This window comes from Balearica regulorum, chromosome 5 (genome assembly GCF_011004875.1).
Source record: "Balearica regulorum gibbericeps isolate bBalReg1 chromosome 5, bBalReg1.pri, whole genome shotgun sequence".
NCBI lineage: Eukaryota > Metazoa > Chordata > Aves > Gruiformes > Gruidae > Balearica > Balearica regulorum.
The window spans coordinates 3,216,019-3,241,932 of record NC_046188.1 but is presented as its reverse complement, the minus strand read 5'-3'; the positions used below and the strand labels follow the sequence as shown (position 1 = coordinate 3,241,932).

At 42.4% G+C, this 25,914-nt stretch overlaps 1 protein-coding gene across 4 annotated transcripts in view; it reads left to right on the top strand.

Moving 5' to 3' along the window:
- The window catches only part of MAP4K5 (mitogen-activated protein kinase kinase kinase kinase 5), a 67,414-nt gene that overhangs the window by 26,869 nt on the left and 14,631 nt on the right, over positions 1 to 25,914 (top strand). For 2 of the 4 annotated variants that reach the window (XM_075753168.1, XM_075753167.1), the window contains exons 4-21: positions 8,276 to 8,366; positions 9,526 to 9,590; positions 10,751 to 10,806; positions 12,010 to 12,057; positions 12,153 to 12,195; positions 13,900 to 13,972; positions 14,886 to 15,017; positions 15,528 to 15,590; positions 16,909 to 16,990; positions 17,636 to 17,752; positions 18,106 to 18,184; positions 19,218 to 19,276; positions 20,295 to 20,359; positions 23,060 to 23,104; positions 24,025 to 24,067; positions 24,532 to 24,742; positions 25,294 to 25,391; positions 25,481 to 25,522. In XM_075753168.1, coding sequence (XP_075609283.1) covers positions 8,276 to 8,366; positions 9,526 to 9,590; positions 10,751 to 10,806; positions 12,010 to 12,057; positions 12,153 to 12,195; positions 13,900 to 13,972; positions 14,886 to 15,017; positions 15,528 to 15,590; positions 16,909 to 16,990; positions 17,636 to 17,752; positions 18,106 to 18,184; positions 19,218 to 19,276; positions 20,295 to 20,359; positions 23,060 to 23,104; positions 24,025 to 24,067; positions 24,532 to 24,742; positions 25,294 to 25,391; positions 25,481 to 25,522 — 1,412 coding nt within the window. Of the gene's footprint in view, positions 1 to 7,859; positions 7,977 to 8,275; positions 8,367 to 9,525; positions 9,591 to 10,750; positions 10,807 to 12,009; positions 12,058 to 12,152; positions 12,196 to 13,899; positions 13,973 to 14,885; positions 15,018 to 15,527; positions 15,591 to 16,908; positions 16,991 to 17,635; positions 17,753 to 18,105; positions 18,185 to 19,217; positions 19,277 to 20,294; positions 20,360 to 23,059; positions 23,105 to 24,024; positions 24,068 to 24,531; positions 24,743 to 25,293; positions 25,392 to 25,480; positions 25,523 to 25,914 lie in introns of those variants that run through there. The other 2 variants (XM_075753166.1, XM_075753165.1) reach the window with 2 other exon arrangements.

Sequence of the window (25,914 nt, the reverse complement as noted above, 5' to 3'; positions counted from 1 at the left end):
TATTTCAGAAACTAATCCAACTGTACTCAGCAGCATAGAAGCCAAAACCATCTGAAACACTAAAGCCACTTCCTTCTATGGGTTTAGCAGATGAATTGAGAGGGGAGTCGATACAAAGAGGTAACGATTTGCTAGTGTAGTTTTCTGCCACAGAACTTTCTCCCTGGGAAAGTGTAATCGACAAAATATTTAGTAAATTTACTAATGTCCATTGTAAATACCGCTGTAAGGCTAAATAGTGCCCTCAGAGACCTTTGACACTCAGAGGGCTGTGGTAATCTGTCGTGCTCTGTACCTTTTGCAAGGTTACAGAAGAATCTCATTGCTGGTTTTAGTTTTGTCCAATGTTTGCGTTTTCCATCTGAGGTACCTGTGATGACCAGAAGTAGCCAGTTACTTATTTCGGGTTGGATCTTAAACTGGAGTTGGAACTTCAAGGGAAAATAGTCATCCAAAGGTGTGTAGTACTGTGCTCAGTACGTTCAAAGCCGGGTCTGGTTCGTTATGTTTGTTTTGTATCTCATGGTTCACGTGCAGAGGTTTGTATTCCGCACAGAAACAGAGCCGTGAGACTGAGTCAGGCTGCGATGGTGGTTTGTGCTCTCTGGACCACGACTGCAGCACAGCAGAGCTGCACTGTCAGTCTAGGGCGTTTGCGGGGCTGAAGAAGGGTACTGCAGCCATGCAGCCTTATTCTTTGTATAATAAATTCCCTAGAGATGCTTTGAGCTACGGAGAAGAACAAGCCTGAGGCTTATTTAAAGTAAGCCTGCTGAGGTTGAACTGTTGTTGGCAGCGCCTGGGGTTGAAGAAATATGAAAACATCTTCTCAGTACCTCTTACACCTTCACTGCCTTGTGTTGTGTAACCTGGTCAGGCTTGGGATCGTGTCCTTTGTGCATGGCGGTTTAAATATACGCAGGTTTTAGGCACTGAACAGCGGCTGGTCAGACACTGCCAGTAGCCCTTGCTTCTGATTCCTGTGCTCCTTTGCTGGCTGCCACCTCCCATGGCATCAGGCTAGCGTCACCATAGCCTGGGAGACACCAACACCGTTTGGCTGGGAGAGGTGGGTGTACAGTTCCTTACACCGTGCTCCGTCTGTCTGAACGCCTGAGCTTCCAAGTGTGCCAGAGCCGTTAAAGCCTGGGCATTGCCTTGTGCCGTGCCATGTCCGCAGTGGTACTGCCGTACTCGCACAGCTGCTCAGCCCGCCTGTGGAGCGTACACAAAGCAAAACAGAGAGAGAATGGTCTTCCAGTGTAGAGTTCCCAGCATTTTAATTAAATTTAACTTCTTGAAATCTGGTCTAATTTAACTTTGCATACTTATATGCATTAATAATCTGCTCTTCTTCTTTCAGAAATGTGTGTGTCCAGAGTGGGTGAGCTCATGTTTCTGTGTAGTGTAAGCTTTCACTTACAACACAGAGTTTCTTGGATGAAGAAGGCCAGCAGAAGGGATTGTGGTGGGGAAGGCGTCGTTATGAGTAGGAAGGAAGCTGAAAAATCACACGTTTTAGTTGGAAGGTAATGCAGAGTGCGACACTTGGGGTGAAGGCAGATTGTGAACGGGTGAATCAGGAGGACATGTTAGTTGACAAAATACATGAAGAAAAATAGCAGTAGTGAGACAGCAGTCATGAGAAGGGAGAGTAGAAATGGGATCGTGAAAGGCTGAGATGTACAACAATAAGTAGATAAGGCAAGGAGAGAGAAGAGATGAAAGTGTTAAGGAATAGAAATAGAGATTATATGGAATAGGAACATAGATTATGTGTGCACATGGCTGCTCATAAATAAGATCCAGGCGGGGCAGAGGAGAACATACACGGAGAAATCATTTCTGTCATTAGACCAGTCACTCCAAACACTTGTGTGCTACTTACTGCAGCCCTTGTGCTGCTGTGGCAGCGCATCACCATCAGTAATATTGTGTATCAGTGGAGAGATAATCAGTACCATCAGTGGTTAGCAGCTGGCAGCAAAATGCCTGGCAGTAAAATTTGCTGGTGGAAATATCATTGTTTCCAAATAACTGTTTCCTGCTTGGAATCAAGTTTCTGAGCTTCACGTTTGGGGAATTTAAATTCTTTCTGTCAGACTGCAGGTTTCCTTGAATCCCAAGAAAAGAGGTATGGATAAAACAGCTCGGATGCTTGAGCGCGGTTGAAATTATTCTGCTTCTTAAAGTTGCGAAGCTTTAAAAGGATTGTTCGCAGTTTTAAAAATGATCGGTAAAGAGCAATGCAGATTTGCAGGGTGGTGACGAAATCAGGAGTTTTGTGGGAGTTTAGCTGTGGGATGCTGCAGTAATGCCTTGCATCCTCTCCACTCTCCCAAAAATATTTTGGGGCTGTTGTTCAGTCATATTGCTCGTCAACCTGTCTACATGGGGATTGGAAAACATCTCAGGAGTTAAACTTAACGAGGGTAGAAGCAAAAGACTGGCAGCAAACTCCGATCTGAGCAAAAGCCTGTGTATCGGGAAAGCCCTCCCTTTCATCAGCAGAGATTGAACCCTCAGGAAAGTGGTTTGGAGTGAGGGAGTGAGAACTGTGGAGCATGGTGTGACCCTGCTCTTCGTCCTTCAGCATCCTGTACAGCAGCGTCCACCCAGTCTCAGGGCTAAACGTCATCTCACTTCTAAATAACAAATGTTAATTACAGTGTTAAAAGTCCCAGGTCTGCAAAATATCTACAGTCAAGCTCTGTAGCAAGGCTTGGAGAGTAAGCTTTGGAGCATGTCACACCTCCTCCAGGCAGCCTGTCGTGTCTGCCTTGCATGCTGGGGCACATGAGGACCATGTGTTGAGGGCACTAGCTCGGGGCAGGAGTGTTGGCAGGCTGGATGGCACCTTGAAGGTCTGACCTCTTAGTAAGTGGTTCTGTCCCACCCCTTGGTGACACCGTGCATGTCTCCGAATGCCGTCAGTTCTCTCCTCCCAGTTGCGTGCGAGCCCTGGATGCTGCCTGCCCGTCCCTCCCTCTGTTCCCGCACAGCATCAGCCCTGTGATGCAGCACTGAAGTAATGCAGAATAAACCAATTTAAAACAGTAACTATGAATTTCTTCCCTGAGGAGCTTTCTGGACAGCAAAGGGATTCACAGCTGACCCAGGAGGAGTTGTGAGAAGTGACCCTGCATCTTTCTGCAGGGTGGCACCACTCAAAGCAGTCAGTGGAGCACATGAAAATAAGACCAGGAGTAAACTTGCTTAAAACCCATCAAGGTCAGGCATGCTCAGAAGACCTAATAGCGCTGAGTGATAGGCACTAGAGCCATCAGATCCTTCCCATGCTGCAGCGTGGGGTGTGTGGATCCAGCATACACGCGCTCTCCATCTAGGACAACTTGGCAGGACATCTGTAGATGCCAGTTCCACATAGGTGAGAAGTAGTGTCTGCAAATAGAATAATTCACTAGTGTTAATGGTCTGTCGGTCTTCTTGATGATCTCCTGTTTAAATATGGATTTATTTTGAATTTACCAAGCCTTACTTTGCTTAGTTTCTGAAACCTGATCCGATCGCACCACACCATGATACGGCCGCAAGTTTCAGCGGTCCCCTCCCTGCCAGCTGTGCTGGAGAACAAGCAGCTGGTTGTGCCAAGCAGAGCAGCCCCGACTGTGAGCTGTGATCAGAGGAGAATATTCCATTGTAACGCTCTGTTGTGTCCTGTGTCTCTCGCTGCAGAGGTAAAATTACATAATAGTAGCAAGCTGCAGTGACTCACCACACCGCTCGTGTGATTTACAGCAGCTCCCTAAACGATGTTTGTGCTCAGCATGCCACATAACCCATAATTGCAAACATGTGAGTAGACAAAAAGTACATTTTTCCAATTCCATGTTATTTAGCATCAAGCAATCTCTGATGACTAAAACAGATGAAAATCTCTTTGTATGGATATATTGTCACCTTTGATCTAATTCTTTTTATCTTGCTGTCTCCCTCTCGATGAAGTATTTTCTACAAATTCTTTGTCTTACTGTCGTCTTTTTTTTTTTTCATGCTATCCAAGGATATTTAATTTTTGCCCTATTCCAGCATCTCTTGCCAAGATTAATACTCCAGCTGCCTGGAAACTCTGAATTCCTTTGTTTTGAATTCACTCTTGTCGTCTTTGAACGACTATACATCTTCTCTCCTATCTCTGTGTCTGATCTTTCAAAATCATTTCTACATATTTTAGCCAAACTTTTCTCATGGATACTTCTCCTTTTCATCTGTTTGCTACTTTTCTATCAGGTCCCTGTCTATATTCAGCCTGCACCCCCCTTTCCTCTTCCAAATTGTCGCCTCCCCCCTGCCTTTTCTGTAGGAAACTATTTCTTGCATCGATTCTTCATTTATCAATTGCAAATCAAGAGGTAATCTTTTCTGTCTTCCTTTACTACAGGCAGGATCAGCCTCAGTCACTCCTGATGGGTAGTTTTCAGTGTTTTCTTCATTTTTATTTTTTTTTCCACTGTTGGGAAATTTCACAGCTTCCCATGCCTTCAAATTCAGCGCTCTGATGTTGCTCCGGTAGAAGCTTTCCATCTGTACAGGGAATGTAGGTTAAGGCAATTTAAGCCCATTGCTAATTGTCATATCATAAAAGTGGAGAACGGATTATCCCTTCTCCCCCCTTCCCTGATATCTTTTATGTGCATGAAGGTTGCTATCTTTTCTCCTGTCAGTCTTTTTCTATCACCGTATTTCCTTCAATTTTCCCCCATTAGCCACGGTTCCTGGAACTGCTGTTCCTGGTGCTCCACACCAGGCAGCCCAATCGATGTGCTATCGAAGGGCAATTCTGGCTGCTGCCTACAAGTTTTTGCAGTTATGGGAAAGCTTCTTGCTCATGACTTCCACATGTGATGGTATCTAGCTGTTTGGAAATGCTGCTTCTGACATATCGAAGATTCTTTGGTTTGAAGATGGCAGTTCAAGAAGAGAGCAGGGGTATTTAGCGTTCAGTACTCTGAAGTCCTGGGCAGCTAGTAGCGTTAGAGAAAGGCAGTACCCTTTTTGGAGTGGGGTGGGAGGCTTTTGCTTTCAAACTTGCTTAGATTTGACTTTCTTGAAAAACTTCTGTAGTTTTAAAATGCTCCAGTTAGTTATCTGTGAGCATTTAACAGTTTCCCTCAGGAAGTTTGTCAGAGAAATGGGAGAAATGAATCAATCTCATTCAAACTCCAAAATCCTTTGTTCATAAGTAATCATTTATAGGCAGGGTGCATGAATTCAGGCAAAGTTGTAGTTGAAAGGTAACCCATAAAGCAAGCACAATGTGAAATCTGTGCTAAATTTATGGACATCGTGTTGCTTTTTTTTATTATTTAAAAAATACTACTTATGTTTTAAAAAAGACTCTTGACATTTGAAGCTCTTCTACTCATGTTTTCCTGTCCCAGTGAAGTGGTTCTCCATACAATTCAACTTCAAGAAGCCCTTGAGGATTTACTGAAATCAGTCAGGGATTTTTGCACATACGAGTGTGTTCCCTTCTACCTTTGTATTCTGTAGTTATTTTCTTAAGTAAAAGTCTGGTAATCATTGAGACATAAAGGTTGTGATCATTTGGAAATTATTATACCAAATTGGCATTTCTTTCGCTGTGTCTGTAAAAACCTACTACGTACCGGTGTATGTCTGGAGAGCCGGGGATCTCAAAGAGTTGGTAAATGCTGTGGACCTGGACATCAGTACTGGCTGCTGTGGGTCATTGTTGCTCAGTGGAGTTGCTTCAAAGCATAGCAAATAAACTAATCTATTTTCAAAGAGGTTATTAAAAATAATAGCTATCATAGAATCATAGGATGGTTTGGGTTAGAAGGGACCTCAAAGCCCACCTAGTTCCACCCCACTGCCATGGGCAGGGACACCCTCCACTAGCCCAGGTTGCCCAAAGCCCCATCCAACCTGGCCTTGACCACTGCCAGGGAGCCAGGGGCAGCCACGGCTTCTCTGGGCACCCTGTGCCAGGGCCTCAGCACCCTCACAGGGAAGGATTTCTGCCTCACATCCCATCTCCATCTCCCCTCCTGCAGCTTCAGGCCATTCCCCTTGGCCTGTCACTCCCTGCCCTTGTCACCAGCCCCTCTCCAGCTTTCCTGGAGCCCCTGCAGGGACTGGAAGGGCCTCGAAGGTCTCCCCGGAGCCTTCTCTTCTCCAGGCTGAACCACCCCAACTCTCTCAGCCTGTCTCCATAGCAGAGGTGCTCCAGCCCTCACATCATCTCCGTGGCCTCCTCTGGACTCGCTCCAACATTGTTAAACAAACACGTGAAGAATGCAAAGAGATTGTACAACAGTGCTTGAGACCTCTTAGACTTGTCAAAATCATTTAAATTAAGTATGTTTTCTGGGTTGTACATCCCTGACTTTGATAAAAGGTGATAACTTTTACTAGTGAAACTTTAAACAAAAGTAAAAAAACCAGCCAAGGGGACAGAGTGTACCCTCAGCAAATTCGCTGATGATACTAAGCTGGGAGGAGTGGCTGATGCACCAGAAGGCTGCGCTGCTGTTCAGGAAGACCTGGACAGACTAGAGAATTGGGCAAAGAGGAACCATATGAAATTCAATGAGGGCAAGTGATCTGTTTACCCTGGAGAAGAGAAGACTGAGAGGGGATCTGATCAACGCTTATCAATATCTAAAGGGTGGGTGTCTAGAGGATGGGGCCAGACTCTTCTCAGTGGTGCCCAGTGACAGGACAAGGGGCAACGGGCACACGCTGGGACACAGGAAGTTCCATCTCAGTATGAGGAAAAACTCCTTCACTTTGAGGTGACCGAGCACTGGGCCAGGCTGCCCAGAGAGGTTGTGGAGTCTCCTTCTCTGGAGAGATTCAAACCCGCCTGGACGCCATCCTGTGCAACCTGCTCTGGGTGATCCTGCTCTGGCAGGGGGGTTGGACTAGATGATCTCCAGAGGTCCCTTCCAACCCCAACCAGTCTGGGATTTTGTGAATCTGTAAACGCACAAAGCAATTTTTGCCTTGACAGGATATGGTAACTACCACACTGTGTGGAGCAGCATTTTATCTAAAACCTGAAACCTTTATCTACATTCTAGTCTTTTGTCTTGCACGCTATTGCAGTTGTTTTGTTCATGCCAAAGGAAGACTAAAGGTAGTAAAGTATGTATATGCACGATCACAAAGCAGGCGTGTGTCTGGGATGGGCTAATAGGCTGATTTTTGCCCTTTTGCTCTTCTGATGTTATTTGTGCTGATGTTAGTTGATATGTCTTTGCTGGTGTTTGGGCTGTTCCCCCAGAGCCAGCTGGTCCGAGCCCCAGCGCTGGACTGGGTCTAAGCCTGCCCTGAGCCTTGGGGAGGCAAAGCTGAGCTCTAGATCGTGAGGGGAACAGAAGGATGTTCCCATCATCTCTTTGGAAATTCTCTCAACAGGATTTAATAAAAGTATACCAATATTTTTCCTAGCTTTCAGATATTTTAGTTTGCTTTGTTGCATCTGTAATTAATTAATTTATTTATAATTCTTTAATTTAAAGTGGCAGAAACATGCTAGGCTATTGCTCTGTCCATAACATATTTTTCAGTAGATTTTTTTTTTTTGCAAAGAATATTAGGATGTGCAAATGTGCTTGTGTAGCTGTCCTCATCCAAAAATGCACTCATAACAAGGCAGTCCGTGTTGAGGATTCTGCGCTTCTCTTCTGAGTCAGCGGTGGCTGAGTGGGCGGGCAGGCCATATGCTCTGTCAGGGTCGTTTTGCAATGAAATACTTTTAATAAAGAGCCTCTGGTATGTGATCTCTTCTGGTTTCAGGCAGGGGACTCTGGAATTAGCTTGCAGCAATCTTCCCTTCTGGTGTTGGGACCCTTGTGCTGTGAGCACCACGTCCCGGTAAAGCTAGATCAGCTCCAAACTGGGGCTGTCCCATGGCTGCACAGGGGCTGCTCCGGAGTTCTCTGACATGCTCTGTGGGATCCCTTTCCTTCTTTTTCAGAGGGCTTTCGGTGCGTGCTGAGCTCTCTGAGCTGGTGGATCATGTTCAGGCTGCCAGGCCAGCCCATCTCTGTGGGTCTTCAAGAAATGTGCATGCCTCGTGCAAAGGATGTAATAAAGGATGGAAACTGGAAGGATGGTGGATGTAGATAACTCTTACTGAACGGGCTGCTGTGCTGGAAAACCCTCCTGGAGGGCTTAGCAGTTATCCGGGCCTACGGCTCGTTTTTATGAGTTACATGCACACTCTCAGATCTCTTTGAACATTCAGTTGGATGTGATGTAACTGTGGCTGCTTCCTCTTTTTCAGGAGACGACTTTTCATTGATACAACAGGAAATCTATATGGTTAAAGAATGCAAACATTGCAACATTGTCGCCTATTTTGGGAGCTATCTCAGGTAAACCCCATTTTTTTTTTTACCTGCATTTCTGTTAGTTCTTTCCCAAGACAAGGCTCAGGCTGGTTTAGTACTTATATCCTCTCTCAGTGTTCTCTAGGTTGAATTCGCTTCAGTTCCCAGTTGGCTTTAAAAAAAAAAAAAAAAAAGTGACTAATACTTTGTTTTCTCTGCTGGCCAAAAGGCTGGAATATTTTTATCACTAGGAACAGAAAGAAACTTTTCCCCTAGAGATTCTTGCAACATATCCAATCCCACTCACTTGCGGGGCAGATTTTAAACATTTATCACTTTTAATATAAAACTAGCTCGTTATTTATCCAGAGCAGAATTGCTTTTAGATATTTTATTTGATGGTAGTCTTCTGTGCTGTAGAAGTACAACCAGTGAGTTGTAAGAGCAAAACCCTAAATCTGAGCTGCTGGTAATAACATTTCTCATAGTTCTGGGTTAACAGATACGATGTACTGAGAGGCAGAAACAAGGTGATGCCAGCCGGCCGCATCTTCAAGTGCACACGATAAATGTTATATAGAAAATTGGGGAGTATTTTCCATTTCCGTGGAACTCTGCCGTTTATCAGTTGGCTCTGTGGGAATACATATCACCACTTTGCCTGCTTGGTCTTTTTCTGTGAGGCTTCCTCTTTAGATTTCTTAGAGGGCTGCATTTTTTTAAGTAATCTGTACAGCCTAAATGGACTTCCAAACTGGAAAAAAATGGCTAAATTTCTAAATCCCAGTCTCCCTTTTGGAGGCCATGAAGAGTGTTTTAGATATAATTAGGTAATTTCAATTTAAGATTGAAACTGAGTTTAGTGTGTTATCTAATGGAGGCTTGCTGATAGCAGATAAACCTCAGTATTTCTTCTGCATGTTCTTCATTGCAGTTAGGAGGCAAGAGTTAAAGCAACAGCTTCTAGGTCTGATAACATTTAAAGATTTCTCAGTGACTTTGGCATAAAATGTTCATTTTGATAGGTGAGAATTTATATTGAGATTATTAATAACATGTAAAACATCTCACAGCTAGTCCTGTATCAGAATGTCTTTTTTAACAAAGATGATCAAGACTGATAGAAAATACTTTAAATAGTGAACTCTGTTGTTATACAGATCAATCAGCTTCTGATGCCTGTGTTTTAAATTTCTTTTGATAGCCGTGAAAAGCTGTGGATATGCATGGAATACTGCGGTGGGGGATCCCTCCAAGATATTTACCATGGTACTTTGAAACTTATTTTAACATTTGTACCTTTTGGAAGCTTTCTGCAGAGAAAAAAAATAAATAATAAGCCAACTAATGAGGAATGGTTGGTACTGGCCAGGCACTGCATGTATTTTTTCTTAGGGCATGAACAGTGGTTTTTTAGCTACAGTCAAAAGATTTTGTTGAGAGCACTTCTCAGATATGGTGACCATCATTTTGGGCAAATACCCTATCATTCTAGGACAGGACATGCTTTTTTTTTTTAATCATCACACTGTTTATTTTTCTTCACGATGCTTATGGGACTGACTCAAAGAGCTTGAGTTATTCCAGTGGAGAGCTCTTCAGTTGCTGTACGCTGGGAGCTTGCCCGTGTCTCAATGCCGTATGCTGGAGCAGTTTATCTGCTTTCCAAAGGGGTGGGAAAAAACCCTCTAAAAAGTTCACAACCAGAAATCACATTTATTGGATATGCAGACTGTACATGATGAGAAGAAGGAGTTTGCACTGGGAAATCTCAAAATTTGATTTTAAAGGGTAAAATTTACTCTTTTTCCTGCTCCTGTGCAATACCATACTACTCTTTTATTATTATTTTCCCCTCTGAGGTTTCATCTAGACTTATTGATTCTGTAGAAGGATTTATTGGGGTTGCTGGAAAAGCAGTCTGGGGACTTGCTCTGCCTTCAAATGATAACATGGAGTTTTAGAATACCAGACCGCTGTCTGCTTTATTTTTCAGCCAGTTAGTAAAATAGCTTTAAAACAATTCTAAGTCCCATAGGCCCCTAGTATAGAACATTGCTGTTTCAGATATTAAAAAATTAGCAGAAGTCACTTTTATTGTTTTTTACCTTCCTCAGAATACAGGATATTGCATTACTACGAAGTCACTTGTAAAATGATAATTAGATTTCTGTCAAAACAGATTTTCTTCTCACTGTGGGTATTGTCTTCTGTTACTGTGCTGGGTTTTTTTTTTACAGAAAGCCTTTCTGTAAAACAAGCAAACAAAACCCTCTTCTCAGCTCAGTGTAAAACACAGTTCATGTAAAATCGGTCTTTGACTTTTGTGTGGAGATACCACTTTTTGGCTGCTTCACAATGTTATTTGTGTGTTGTATATTGTAGACTTACACTCTCTTTAATTTTTTATTTTTATTTTTTTTTTACAGTAACAGGCCCTCTGTCAGAGTTACAAATTGCGTATGTATGCAGAGAAACTTTACAGGTACTGTACTTCTGCAGGTATACAATGAAGTGTTTCCTCCACATACAGAAAGTAGATACAGAAGATGATTTCAGAAATCACTGCTGTACCATCACTTACATTTGTAAGCGCTGGGAATCTAGCTGAAAGCAATGATCCAGGGTTTATCTGTTAGTTTCCATATTGTAAATAAAAATTAGCAAGAAACTCTAGTAGCGTAGTGCAAATATTTGCTTAAACTCATTGTCGGAGCAGTGTTCTGTGCTGTAATTTGCAAAGGAGTTTACACGAGCAGATCCAGTTTACACAAGGATCCCACTGCAGCACCAAAATGCTAAAACTCTGTCCTGCTCCTTTCTGTTCGGTGGCCCAGCAGGGGACTGGTCTTCGCAGGCTGTGACCACAGTGTTGTCTGGGCTTTTTTCATCCATTGTTCTTACAGTGATTCAGTGCAGCAGTTGGTTAGGATAAATTTTTGAATTTCACTGCAAAAAACAGCTAATACCTAGTAGGCGAGGATAAGTAGCTTAGTAATGAAAAAAAGGCACATTTTAAACTGCCTGCTTCATCTGTGGCAGTAAGTGCTAATAATTCGTAGAGGAAAAACACTGCAACCGGGTGACTAAAATTCTGTTTCATTTTGTGATTGCTAAAAACTGTAGCAATGCAAGATAAGATGATGCAGGCAGCTTGGTTTTTTGACTGAGTTTTTCTTCCCCCACTGTGCGTATCCATGAATAATTCCATGAGGGAATCACGGGGATGCACACCTTTCCCTGAAGCAGTGGCTGAACTGGTCGCTGCCAGAGGCAGGGGTGTAGACCTGTGAACTAATCTGCTCAGCATTTCTATTCCTGAGCCCTTCTGTATTGCTGGAAGGGTAGCTAAAAGGCTAAACACCTGCTGGTTGAAACCTTCAGGACTTCAAATAATACAGTTAATTTTAGTAAAGGGAATAGGTTATGTACCTTGAGGTTTGTTTTGAAAATACGTATATATCTATGTAAAATGTTACACCAGGGCTGGCTTAAGCAAGTCTTCACGTGTATTCACTGGAGCTGGAAGAGCTGAGGAAGAGAATCCACTGTACCTCTTATCTGCAAATTTCAAATTTCTCCCCTTTCAAATAAAATACACAGAGTAATTTAAATTTATTAAATGGGACTGGCTTGGTAGTATGTTAACAAATGGCAAAATGAAGCATTGTATCTCTTTTATTTCCAGGGTCTTGCTTATTTGCATATGAAGGGCAAAATGCATAGAGATATCAAGGTAACTTGGAACTTTGAGAAACTTAGCTTAAACTTTCTAGTGCAGAAAAATATTGCTGATAAAAGCTTTTTTAACTTTCTATTTACTATGTTTAGGGTGCAAATATTCTACTAACAGACCATGGAGATGTCAAATTAGGTAAGTTCCCTGGATTGAATAGTAAGACAAAAAGAAACCGGGAGTGTTTTAATTTGATCGTTCAAAAGCTACAGTACCAACTGGGATACTTTGATTTAGCACGTTACCTTTTACTTTCATCTTTCCATTAAGACAAAGAAATAACCAGAATGTAGAGACCATGCCTCCCGAGAAGAATATTCAGCTTTTGTAAGACTTTGTTTTGTGTTGAACAGCACATGTACAGCAAAGATTGAGCTTGCTATGGATGATAAAGCATAATAAAGCAGATCTCCTGTATTGTTGCAGTCAGTTTTATTAGATATTGTTCTCAGCAGCATGAACCATTTGGTTTTGCACTGCAGGATGTTCTTGTTCTTATTTGGGGCAATAGTTGATGATAGAAAGGGTATACCCATGGGCTTGTGTACATGAGATGAGAAGTTTTGCATTCTATCAAGAAGTTACAGATAATTTCTTTTTTTCAACCACCAACCCTTGAAGCCTCCCAGGTTTCCCTGGAATTTGCCGGGTTGGGGTTACCTGGGTATCAATGTGTTTGTTCCTAGCCAGAATGGCACTTCTCCCTCGGAGCCTCCAAGGATCCACTGAGCCTGGCAGGCTGTGGAAAAGTGGGGTTCGATTCTGCATGTGCCTCTGGCCCAGCGTGTGGCGTTGGGCATTTCCATACAGGCGGAGAAGAGGAAACTCTCCTCCTTTGCAAGCGCTTTGAGGTCAATAGATGAAAACTCAGAAGAGCTCTGTATTACTGGCTTCTTCCAGCGACGTTTTGCATTTCGTGGGGCACAAAGAGGCTGGATTTCTTGTTATTTGAGTGTGCTGCCTTCAAAACCCCAATCTGCCTGTCTACTGCCTCATGTCACAGAAGTCTATGGGTAGTTAAGGCTCTGCAGGAGACAGGAGCAGATATACTGGGAGAAGGACTGAGATGCTCAGCATCTTGCTGTGTCTTGTGTTGGAATTGGGGTGGTTGTGCACTAGCTGCGTCATTACTTTTCAGAAAAGCTGTGTGGTTCAATACATTTACTCCCCTGTGGTGAACCAGGAGTGCTGTGCTAGGAAAGTATGGCTTTTTAAAGAGTAAAACCTTGAAACTGATAGGAGATTCCACTGACTGCATTAAACTTTGTTTACGCACGGATACCTTCCTTCTGCCTGCTAAGCTAGTTAGATTTGCCTACAATTATCCTCCAGCTATCATACTACAAATGCAATAAAAATAAAAAGGACTGAAATGATTTTTGGCTCTGCAAGACCACCTGATTATCTGCAGCTCTGAGAGCAAGGGATTATTGTCCCCTAGACAGTCTCCAGAAAGGAGAACAGATGGTCCCCCGCAGTTCCTCCATAAGTAACACAGAAATAGTACCGTTTCCAAAGCATGATGCTGTTTTTCCTCTTGAATATTAAATGAACATCCACTGAATTTTCTGAGGTTGCTTGGTTGCTGTCTTGTGAGATGGAAAAACAGCTAGGAGAGGAACAGGATCGTGAGCGAGCTGTATGTAGAAACTCAGCTTTTCAATTTGAAGTCATGTCAGAGAAGATGTTAGCTGATCTCATTATCAATCTTTAACTGTTGAAGCGGAATTAATTTTTAATTTGGATGAGAAATGTGATTGTTCTTTCATAATATGATACTTCCTAGAGTAGAATTCAGGTCTTAAAATGAGATGTCTAAGTCTATGATAATTCATTTTCCAGCTGACTTCGGTGTAGCTGCAAAAATAACAGCCACCATTGCGAAGAGGAAATCATTTATTGGTACCCCTTACTGGTAATAAACTACGTTGATTGCTGTGATTGCGTGCAAAGCCAAGTCTGTACTTATGCCAAGAATTCTAAAATACACGCACTGAAGTATACACACGTTTTTAAATTGCCTGAATTCCCTTTCTTCCAAGTAAAATGTCCAAAGGGTAAAAGTCTGGGAAGCGCTGATTGTCACTGACTTTTGCTGTAACGCAAGCTACCTGATATTTGAGGCAGGATTGCTGTTTCTCCCAAGTTTATTAATGCAGAACATTCTTTGTCTGGATACCTAATCCTCATTCAGTTTCTCAGTAGCTTCTTACGCTTTTAATGAATAAACTAAGCAATGTCTTTTCGATTTCTCTGCGGAAAGAGTTGTGAAGAAAAACAGATGTTAAACTATCTTTTAATCATCTTTACTGATTATTGTCCGTATAAGACAGCATTTAATATGCACATATATCACTGTAAATCTTGAGCTGGATTATATATGCAAATTTAACTGCTGCTGGTTTCTGGCATTACTGTGATGCAGTTGAGATGCCTAGGGCGGTATTCTTGGTACAGACTGAACGTGTGTGTACAGCTTAATCCAGACAATGGCTTCTAATTGTGCGCTGCCCTCTTTATCCTGTTTGGAGAACGAGGACTGAGGGCAGGAAGATTATCTGGTCATTAAAGCATTTCACCAGGAATCATGAGACTGGTTCTATTCCTAGTGCTGCTGTCCAGCCCATGACCTTGGGCAAAACCCCTGTGTGCTTCTCCGCTCCTCTAATGCCGGGTGAGGGGAGGGGGCCATCAGGCTTTTCCCTGGCTTACGCTCTTTGTGGGGTTTTCTGCTGTGGGGTTACGTGACGTGCTTTGTGCCTCCCCTGTGCAGGCACTGATTCAGAAGTGGTGGGTGCTCTCATTGAACGATGCCTTTGCTTTTAAAGGATGGCCCCAGAAGTCGCGGCGGTGGAAAAGAACGGTGGATATAACCAGCTCTGTGATATCTGGGCGGTTGGCATAACGGCGATTGAACTTGCAGAGCTTCAGCCACCCATGTTTGATCTTCACCCGATGAGGTCTGCTGGCTGGGGAGCTTGCTTATCTTCAGGACCCCCTTCAGTCCCAGGAGACAGAGTTTAACATTCTCCATAGCTCAGTCCTAGAACTCACACTAGGGCTCCTTCATCAACTGTCAATTTTCTGCGTGAGCTGTGTCTGGTTTTAAGACATCAGTCCGAAGACACAGACTTAAATTTAGAGTTGAAATGATTGTTGACATTTTTAATTTTAAAAAAACCCAGCCCCTTGGTAGTGTCAACAGCAATGTGATTAAGAACGGGTGCAGTAAATCAGTAGAGATGCTGAAGCCTTATGTTTAACAGGATTGTGCACGGTGATAAAAAGATTTTATTTAAAGATAAGAAAATTAACAGCTTTACTGCGTCTGTCGTCTAACACAGTATAGACTATGATCCAGTTGCACCAGTATGATTCTTACTGTAAAGTATTAAAGTGTTTAGATAATGGAATGAAATTAATTATTTTTTTACCATATAACAGCAGCATTATTCTTCCTTTACCTTTAGGGCTTTGTTTTTAATGTCAAAAAGTAATTTTCAACCACCGAAGCTAAAGGAAAAAGCAAAATGGTAGGTTAAACTCTTTCCTTTGTTCAATATTTTGTAGATAATGTGAAAAAACTATTTGTCATCATTAAAAGGAGGCAGTGAAAAACAGCGTGTGCTAGTTTTTAACTGGGGGACCTGAGAGGTGGTTTCACTTACGGGAAGTTTTACAGAGAAACAACTAGTTGCTTTTTATAGGTGTCTGAAAGCAAACGAGAGGGTTAAGGTCCAGCCGCAGATGTTTTCTAACATGACAGAAGCCCAGCAGCACAGGACAGGGCAGCCCTACCTCTGTAAACTGATCCCTGCCAGTGATCCGGATGGAAATGAAATCTCCCTTCTTCCCTCCTCTTTATGTTCTAGGAAGGAAAATTATTTTTATCCTTTCCCCTTAATTCGTATTACAGGGCACTTGCCACTGTCAATGGGACAGGTAATCGTTTAATCCTTTCATGATTTCTTTAACCTGTGATACCTTCCTAGGGCCTGCAGGATTTTGTGCCACGCTTACTAACATTTTATTTCTGAGACTCAAAACCATTCTGGTATGCGGGATTTTTTACTCAATCTCTTTCCCTTGAGGTGTTTGAGTGGGCAGATGTGTGCTAGAGGAGAGAAAACACTTGTGAGTGCACATTTCCTGTATTGAAGCCGCTCAGTGTAACACCAGCCAATGCACTTTACTGTGCCAATGTCACCTTCTGAAACACTAAGGCTAGAAGAGGAAACGTGTTTCGTAATGTGATTTGAAAGCGAGCAGACTTGGGCTAATATTGCACCCAAAGAGGCGTACTAACACAAATGCAGTTGTGAGAAAAAGGCTTGAAAAATTGTAGGTCGGGTTATAACATCAAGTCATAATTCCCATCTAAAAAGAGATGATATGACACAGTTACCTAACTTGTTCAGAAAATAGCAACAAAGCATTTTAAAGAGTACGTTGAGTCTCTGTCTAGAACTTTATATTTTATTTTCCTACCTGTAGGCAAGAACAGTCAAACTTGTAGGTTTGCCTAGATTTTGAGGGTTTACTGGGCACATAACTCACAATTTTTACTTCTGATATCTAATTCCATAACAATTGAGACTGGAAAAAGTTGAAATAGCAGCATAAGTGTTTGGCTTATTTTCTGTAGCAAAATGTTTTCCATGCAAGTTCCATGAATCGAATGGGTTTTTTTCCTGTTTTGTTAACTTGGAAATGTAATTATTCAAACCTGAGAGGAGGTACCTGGACTACACTCTTAATTTAGCACACCCTTTTGTAATCTGTTTAGTAACTATGGTAAAATCGAAAATATCTTCTTAAAAAATTAAACATAAAACCTCATTTTTCTTTCAGGTCATCAACATTCCATAATTTTGTCAAAATAGCACTTACAAAAAATCCAAAGAAGAGGCCAACAGCAGACAGACTCCTTTCTGTAAGTGACTTGGAACATTTAGTGACATCAATAAGAGATCTGTTGCTTCAACATGAGCAACAGATCAATAGGAAACCAAACTGGAACAATTTCTCTCCTCTGCTCTTATAACATGGGTGGTGAAATCTGAAGGAAAGAGACATTGGCCAACTGTAGGAAGTAGCAAGATTTTGTTCAGTATCAAGATTTTTTTAGACAATTTTTGGTAGCAACAATTACAGAAATTTGCTTCGTGTTCTGTCTTCAGCCTTGTCCCTTCTGCAACTGGATGTCTGAGCCTCTTGGATACAGCTGCGTAGAACTTGACCCTTCCTGTCACCCAGATAGAAAACGGATATATTTAGCAGTTGTTCATGTATCTCTTTCTGCCTTCCTAAACTTGACTGAACAACTCACGTAAAAAGTGAAATTAAGGTGTAATTGTTTGTTTGACTCAGAGTTTAAGTTTCAATTTACAAGTGGCCAGAAGTGTGGCATTCCCGTGCTTATGGAGGGGCTAGAAAGTCTAGCCATTAAGGAGTCATTAAAGAAATACTCAAGCCCCCAGAAATCAGGCAAAATTCAGGAACATTCTGTATGGGATGTTTATTAGTGAAAGTTACACAGCAGTTGCATATTGTAACTTGTTCTTTTTGGCGGTTCTAGCATAGCTTTGTAGGACAGCCTGGTCTTTCAAGATCTTTAGCGGTTGAGCTGTTGGACAAAGTTAATAATCCTGACAACCATACACACTACAGTGAAGTTGATGATGATGATTTTGAGGTAAGAACATCTTTTATTTTCTGTCTTTAGGTAAAACTGTGGTTTAAATGCCCTGCTTTGCTTTGGGAATGTAAGATTGCAGCTTGACAAGGGGCACTGCTCCAGTATTTTTAGAGCTCCATTTGTAGAGTTACCATGCAGGAGAAGCCAGGAGATACTGCCACAGTGCTTGTCACACTTGCGCTGTGGGTGTATCGAAGGGTCCTGTGCGCGGGCTGGGCGAGGCTAGGACAAAGGTGCTGCTGTGTGGGACTGCAACAGCTATTCTTTCTCCTTGTTGGTTTGATTGTTAATTGAGATCCAACAGGAAGCCATGCAACTTTTCTCAGCTTTTCCCTTTATAACCCTTGCAGCCTCACTCTGTTATCCGCCATACAATTCGTTCTACGAACAGGAACATTAGGGCAGAAAGAACGGCATCGGAGATAAACTGTAAGTTCCTGCTGTGCTTTGTCCATTTTGTGGTGTTGGTTTGCTCCTACCGATGGAGGACGTCGGTGTCATTCTTTTGTTTTGCACTCTGGAACGTCTCTTCCACTGTTGGCACATTGGAGAAACAAGACCAGGAGAAACAGCACATACGCATGAATCTTCAGTCATAGTTTTCCAAAACCAAAATTAAACCGTGCATATTTTTCTGCTGTTCCGTTCCATCTCATTGCTGCATTGTAATGTTTATGTGGAAACCTTGCATGACCAGCGTAGCCTTTCAGCTCTGTGATTTCTGTCAGACCACGCAGCCTTACTTAAAACAGCAAAACCACTAATAACATGCAAACATCAAAAAATGAGAATGAATTAATAATTAGGAGGACGTCTTTTCACAGGAGTACATTGGGTGTCATGGTGTGATAAGAAAACACGGAAAAACATAGCATTTTGTGTTTGTCTGTACGTTGTTTCAAGTTCATAAGTGAAACCTTTTCTTGATCCTGATGGAGCACTTGTGATTGCAGTAGCTGTCCTGACCTGGGTGCCTGTTAACATAACGCATTTTCTTTTAATATAACCTTCTCCTCTCCTCTGTTAGATCAAAGTTGAAATTTTGAGCGTAGAAACAATCTTTCTCCAGGTTTGGACAAACGTCTTTTGTAGTGTAAATGCTATCCGCTCCTTTGCATCACGTATATCACACTTTTAGGAAGCTTCCTGTTAAAAAGCCTCTTTCTTCTCTTTCACATGTGTTAAAAGTAACATGTGGTTACGAAGTTACATTTTAGTGTACTTTCATATAATAACTTGGTATTTACTTTAGGTCTGTTTCTTTCTTGTGGGTTTCATATTTGCAAATGTATGCATTTAGACAATAACACTGATATTTAAGTGATGGTCATATTTTATAGGCAAATTGTGTTGTGTACGTAATATTTAGATCTGTTCCAACATGTGTTTCACTGTAGTAAGCGCTGAAAGGGCACTAGTATAATGGCGTGTGTCTTAAATTTGAAAATGTAATGTTTTGTAGTTGATAAGCTGCAGTTTGAGCCCCCTCTAAGGAAAGAAACAGAAGCTCGAGATGAAATGGTAAGGACAAGTTTGTTTTTTCCTTCATTTATTAAAATCATAGTGTCTTCATTGTTTTGTGGTTCAGCTCTAACTAATAGGGCTCTGAAGTATAAAGCCATGAGAAGACCACTCTTGGTCCTCAGACAATTGCCACATTTTTAAGAACATGAATTGCCGTCCGTGCTTTGTGCGGAGAGTCATGCTCGGACGAAAAAGATGACGTGTGCCAATTAATTTGATAATGCGAAGAGGCCATTCTGCATTTGAGTCCCTGATCTTCCCATCATCAGGGTTTATTTGCTGCTTGTTTCTTGGAAGGCCGCCAGCTCGCATGCAGCCGGTTTTGCCCCCTGTGAGCTGCTGCTGTTTGTTCCAGCCCATAGCATTTACTGCACATCAGCTAATTAACGTTCTTTGGGATTAGTATGTGCCTGTGTACACAAGGGCTCCATTTTTTAATAAGCTTTGTGAATAGCAACAGCTGCCGTTAATTTGGATTTGGGGACATTAGCACTCAGCCCTCCAGAAAAATCCCATTCCTGTTTTTTGCAGCTGTTCACCAGGTAGGTACAAGTTCAGCTTTTTTTGAGTCTGACTGATTAAATCTGTACATGTTGTTACCAGTGGGGTCCCCTCAGAGCCATGGCTAGTGACAGGAATGCTCCCAGCCTCAGCTGATGGTATGAGTTTGGAGGTGACGGCAGTGTGTTCTCTTGCTGGAAGAGTGTCTTGGAAGTGTCCTGAGTGGAAAATCCTTACTGAGTTTTGGCCATAAATTCTTGCTTTCATGTTACTTACTGCCACTTGGTACTGGCATTACACCGTTTCCAGGTGCTGCTGTTAAGTCTAAGAAGAAGAAGAAGATAGCTTTTCTATAGGTGCTTTATAACTAGATTGTAAAACATTATTTCACTTTGGAATTTTATTTTACTGCTTATGGGTCAGTCTGCAGGGCTTGGGAATCTCCCAGGCCTCTTCATGTGTGGTGGGTAAAGTTTGACAAGGGGGGAAAAAATGAAATTTTCTGCATCTTCAGGTGGTGGCAGCTGGCACTGACTTTGCTTCACATTGGAATCCTTTTGTTGATGGTGGAAGCAGCAAGTAAGTACAGAGTTTGAAATCATCTTTTTTTTCTGTGACTTAATATGAAAATACACTCTGAAAGAAAAATTGAGCTATGGTGGAAAATCAAACCATAAGCCCTAATCCACTTTAATATTCATAAAGTTAAAGGAGATTTTACCCAATATGCAGTCCTCCTCCTTCTGCAGTTGGTTGATCATTCTCTTGGGGAATGGGTTTTAATCTCTTAACCACGAACAGTAGTTTAAGTTTGTTATAGCTCCCCAGTTGTAGATGGAAAGTGAAGCGTAAATGTATGGCCAGCAGACTGAAATAACACAGCCAAAGTCAATTTTCTGAAGCAAAGCTGGTAACTTTGCCAGGGCTGAGTTCAGGATCCTGCCCTGGCCTCGCACTTCTCTTCTGAGCCGCGGCTGTGGTGGTGACGTCCTGTGGCAAAGCATGTGCGCAGCCCCGAAGTCGGGTCCTTGCAAGAAAGGGAAGGAGAAACCAGTTCTGAAGATGTAGTTTTACCAAGTTCAGTACAACGGCTTCTGCTGTGGGCGTCTGGTTGGTGTGATCTATGATATGGCCATGTAGTGTTCTGTGACACGTTTTAGTTAAGGGTGTGCTATAACTGATTTCCCCCAGGAAAAAGCAGGCCTGAAGTAAGGGAGCACAACTCTGTCCAAGTTAGGACTGAATTTATTAGGTATGTGGCTTCCTTTTACTGCAAAATACTGGATTCTGCCTTTAAAGGCAGTCTTTGAATTTGCCGGGAGGACTATGGAAGTTCAGTAATACTGACTGATGCACCTATGTAGGGAAAGACGGTATTGCGGTTGAAATAATTGCTCAGCTAAAAGAGCCTGTTTCCCATCTTTATTTGGAACTGAGTAGCAGACAGTGAATTTCTTTGGCTTTTTTGCAGATAAAGTCTTGCATAAGCTGTCAGCTGACATTACAGCCCCCTGGAAAGCTGGCCATGTCACGGAGATTGCCAGTGGATGGGTCTTAAGTTCAACCTGTTTTTCTGTTCTCACTCTCATTGTAGTAAAAATTCGGAGTGGCTCTGTAGGCCCTGCCTCTCCCTGTCCTGTAATGACAGCGACTGCTTTCCTTCCTCTCCTGGTTTGTTTGTGTGACCCTGACGAGCTGCAGATTGAAAAGCCTTTCTTGTGGGTGCTGGCTTTTCTGCAGACAGCTGGAATCTGCGGGGTCGAGGAGCAGGGAGGGAGGGAAGCTCGTCCTGACAAAGTGACTTATTGATTTGATTCTGTTTCTTGTAGCGTTATTAAGATTGCGTATACCAGGCTGCATTAAAAGCAGAATGAATGTGGCCGTAGCAAAGGTTGCTAGGGCTATAAATTGGTAAATAGATACAGATTTAGGATTGAAAGGACAGGCATAAAGTTTCTGGATGGTGAATCCGTGCTGCTTACTTGGAAACCACTTCCAGTTTGCAAAGATAAACAGGAAACGCATAGCTCCTCTGTCCCAGCAAGTCTGAGTAACACAGGGATGTGCAGAGAGGATGTGTGCTGGGGGGGTCCTTGCTTGTCATGTGCTTTGGCTTTTATCAGTGAGTGGAGATTGGTACGCTCGACTTGGGAATTACTTGACTGGAAAGGGAAATATTGGCATGTGTACCTGATGATTGAACTTGTTTCTTGGGTTTTTTCATCCTTATTGTAGCATTTTTAAATTACTTTTTTATAAATTTTCTGTGTTATGGAGGTGTTTTTTTGTTGATGGTTGGACTTTTTCTCTTTTAAATGTTTTAATAGTTCCTGTTGGCAACTCTGCTGCTTTCCCTTCAGGAGTAACTCGCAGGGAAATTTTACATTAATCCCAATTTGGCTGGGTTCGTTTTTGTAGAATATCCTTTTGTTTTCCTGTTCGTTACCCCTGTGGTCATTCCTCAGGGGGTGATGTGGTGTGTTGTGGAACGCGAGCGGACGTGTGAGGTGGTGGGATATGGGATGCCTGCTCTGCAGGCAGAGGCTCGGATGCACCGGGCTGGTGCAGGACACTGAGACAGCCAGCTCCTGACCTGCCCCTTCCACCTCACGATTCCTGAATGCGGCAGCCTAGACTTCACAGCAGCACAGCAAGCAGTGCTTTTTATTGGGTTTAGATTTATGGGTTAGATTTTTTTAAGATTTAATGCAGTTTTGAAGACACAGCTTGAAAATTGCCATTTTGCAAAATTTTATCAGTTCTTGGTTGTTTCAGGATTATATTTTCAATGCTGTTTTGATCCTCTAGTCACAATTTCTTTTTGGACCGTGGGGTAGCTTTGAAACAAAAATTCCATCTGTAGTGGGAAACAGTCTGTGTCTTCAGTGTATAACACTGAAGGAGGATAAAACTTCCCTTTGTAAAGACTTTTCTCCATTTGTCTCCCAGTAACTTCCTCTGTTCTCTTTTTTTTTTTTTTTCTTCTTTTATATTGTACTTTTACTAGACATTTCAACAATATTTAAAATACCAGGTAGGGAAATGAAAGATGAGTTGATGGTATCTGGTATGGAAGAGAGCTTCAATGATTATTGGGGGTTGAGGGGAAGGAAAGAACCGTACTAAACGAAAAAGGACTTAACGCAGTGAATAAGAAATACTTTGTTTTGAAAAGGGCTAGGAAATGCTTGTTATGAAACTAAATGACATCACCGATCGGTTTAGTTGCACATGTTGACCTTAGAGCAGAGGTCTTAATTTTATAAACATTTTACCTAGGGGACTGCTTACAAAATTTGGCGATGGGAGTGAAGATGTTGAAGAGTGAGTGGACCTCCTTCACGTACAGTTGTGTTTACTCCGTGTGGCTCTCGCTAAAGCAGGCAGCGTTCTGGCAAAACCTCTTTCCTTAAAATGCTGCAGGCAGCTTTGCCACTTATAAATAAGCGAGGGCTGGTTGCACTCAAAGGCCTAACGCACGCTTGACTGTTTATCTGATCGTCAGGAGAATGTTCGCAAAGCAACGCTTTCTTCCCTTGCTCTCCTTCCTGAGATTACCTTAGAGTGCATATGGAAGTGCCCAAGACTTCAAAGCAGATTTTGTGCTGATTAATCCATCGAGGTAGTGACAGGATGTGTAGGTGTCCCTGCAGAGCTCTGGTGGGGTATGTGCTGCTCCTCTGCTGCCCAAAAAAAAAAGCTGCAAACTGCACCGAACGATGGTGAACCTCTGTCCGTTGGCCCAATGTTTGGCTGCAGTTGGAGTGGCTGTGAGTAGATGACCTTTTCAAATAAGTAGATGACTTGTTTTCAAATAAATTTAGAAAAATTATGGGAGGATATTGCTCTGTGACACGATCTACTGGCTGATCCAGAAATGCAGCATTTTCATTGTTGGGAAGAATTATCTAGAAAAAAGCACAAAAGTAAAATTCAAGCAGTGGAAGGGGGTACCTTCAGAGAACTAGTCTCTAAACGTATATTTATTTGCTAATCTCAAATACCTTTCACCACAGAACGCTCTGTAACATTGGCATTTATGAAAGAACAAGAGTTAATCAAAAAACAACACTTCTAACAAGATTAATGTGCTTTTTTCCCACTCTTGGACTTCTAGTTTAACCCCATTCATGCAAAGCTGTGATCCGTCTTTTCTATGCATCTAGCTTGTCTTATTTGCAGTCTGTGTTCTCTAGTTACTCTGTTTCTGTTGTTGGTTTAAGTACTGCACCTTTTCATTGCAGATCAACACTAAAGCGAGCAGGGCCACCTCCGCTACCTCCCAAGGTAAGAGATGGTGGGTTTTAAGAGTTTTAGGCGGCAAACTCCACTTGTGCCTCCTCTGGAGCTCTTCTGTCTGATACTCTCAGTAGTTTATAACTTCTGTTAAATACCATTTACTAGCAGACTTCATGCAGCTTCATATTTTATGCTGACTTGCAATCTGCATGTCTCAACCTCTGGGAACTCCTGGCCCTGTACGCTGCCCTAGACAAACTGACTTGTAGGTGGTTTCCCTCTAAAGAGAGCACGCTGCGTGGGATGTCCTCTTGTTCAGCATTCTGCCTGCTGCAGTGATTTTCCATCAGAGAAGGATTATCTCTTCGTTTATGCTGCTGTCAAATGTCTTTTTTCAAAGGCTGATAATTTTTTTTTGTGTAGAAGCAGTCTGACTTGAATTAAACTTGTCTGAAGTTTATCCTTGCAGGTGCCATTTCCAAGGTAACTTTTACCTCTTTGGTTTGTTACAGCCGAGAATAAACAGTTATCCTGAGGAAAACCTCCCAGATGATGAGAAATGTCAGACAATAAAACATTTCCCAGACTCACAGAACAGAGCCCCGCCAGCTCACAGGAGACAAAGTATTCCTGTTTGTGGGCCTCAGACTGATTCTTGCCCCGTTGGTATGACCAGCAGCATCAGTAGCCCTGGATTGCTCACAGCTAGATACAGCGACTTAGGTAAATGTGTTACATTTCCTGAAGGGGATTTGCATCCTGTAAAAGAAAATCAGTTTTGGAGTCAGCTATTTTCACTAGATAATTTTTTTTTTTTTTTTTTAAATACAAGCTGATCACTAGGTGCAGCTTTCCTTTTTACGTATGTGCTGGTTCTGATTCAAGCCATGACCCATGGTGGAAACGTTCTTCCCAAAGCAAGGACGTTCAGCCAGTCAATACCATTACTGTGTTGCCTGCAGGAATAGCATAAAAACAACGAATCTGCAGGGAGGCTTATCTGTGAGGACCTTCCCACAGCTTTATTCTCAGTTGTGTTTGGCCCAGGCACTGTTTGGATAATGGAAAGCCTTTATTGCTCTGTAGCTTAGCACGCAGAAGAGTGGCCAGCTGTCCTTGGAAGGGTTCGGCTACCCAAGATGTGTATATGGAAGTTTCAGAGCTCACTTCTCCACTCCTGCTAGATGCAGGGGAGAAGAGAGAACAGGGCAACAAAATATTTTCTGTTTCACCATGTCAGATGAGCTACAAAATGTGTCTGGGCTTCTTTTCAGGCAATGGGGATGGCATGCTAAAACTCATTGAAGAAAATGCAGAAGGGTCTGGACAAATCCCTCAGCTGCCACGTAAAAAAGAGAAAAGAGATTTTCCTGTAAGTATTGTGATTTCACTGTCATGTTAGCTAGCTAGTTTTGTATCGGTGCACGGGAGGTATTTTACGATCTTTGTTTCTTCCCACAGAAGCCGGCGATCAATGGTTTACCACCAACGCCGAAGGTGCTGGTAAGAAATCTCATTTGCAGCAGGAGTTATTGGAAGTCTGCTGTCATGGCATCTCTAGTGTCAGGAGGTTTATGCTAGAATAAACCACCAGCTCATCTGGGGTGGTTTTCTGCATCTCATAGCCAGTTACTTTTCATGTACTAAATCTGCAATATTTGTTTCCTTTTCTTAAAATCTTCCTTTCACCGTGCAGTGAAGGGTTGGAGACTTCACTGACTCTGGAGTTGTGATCTCCCCTGGCAGTCCCTGCTTAGAAAAGAGAAAGGGGGAGAGGTGGTGGTGATGCAAGAGGGTGTGATTACTTCAACATTTCTGCTTATTTTCCCTTCATAGGCCATTTATATAAGCACTCAATATTGTTCTTACCCGGTAGATACTCAAAATTGTTCAGA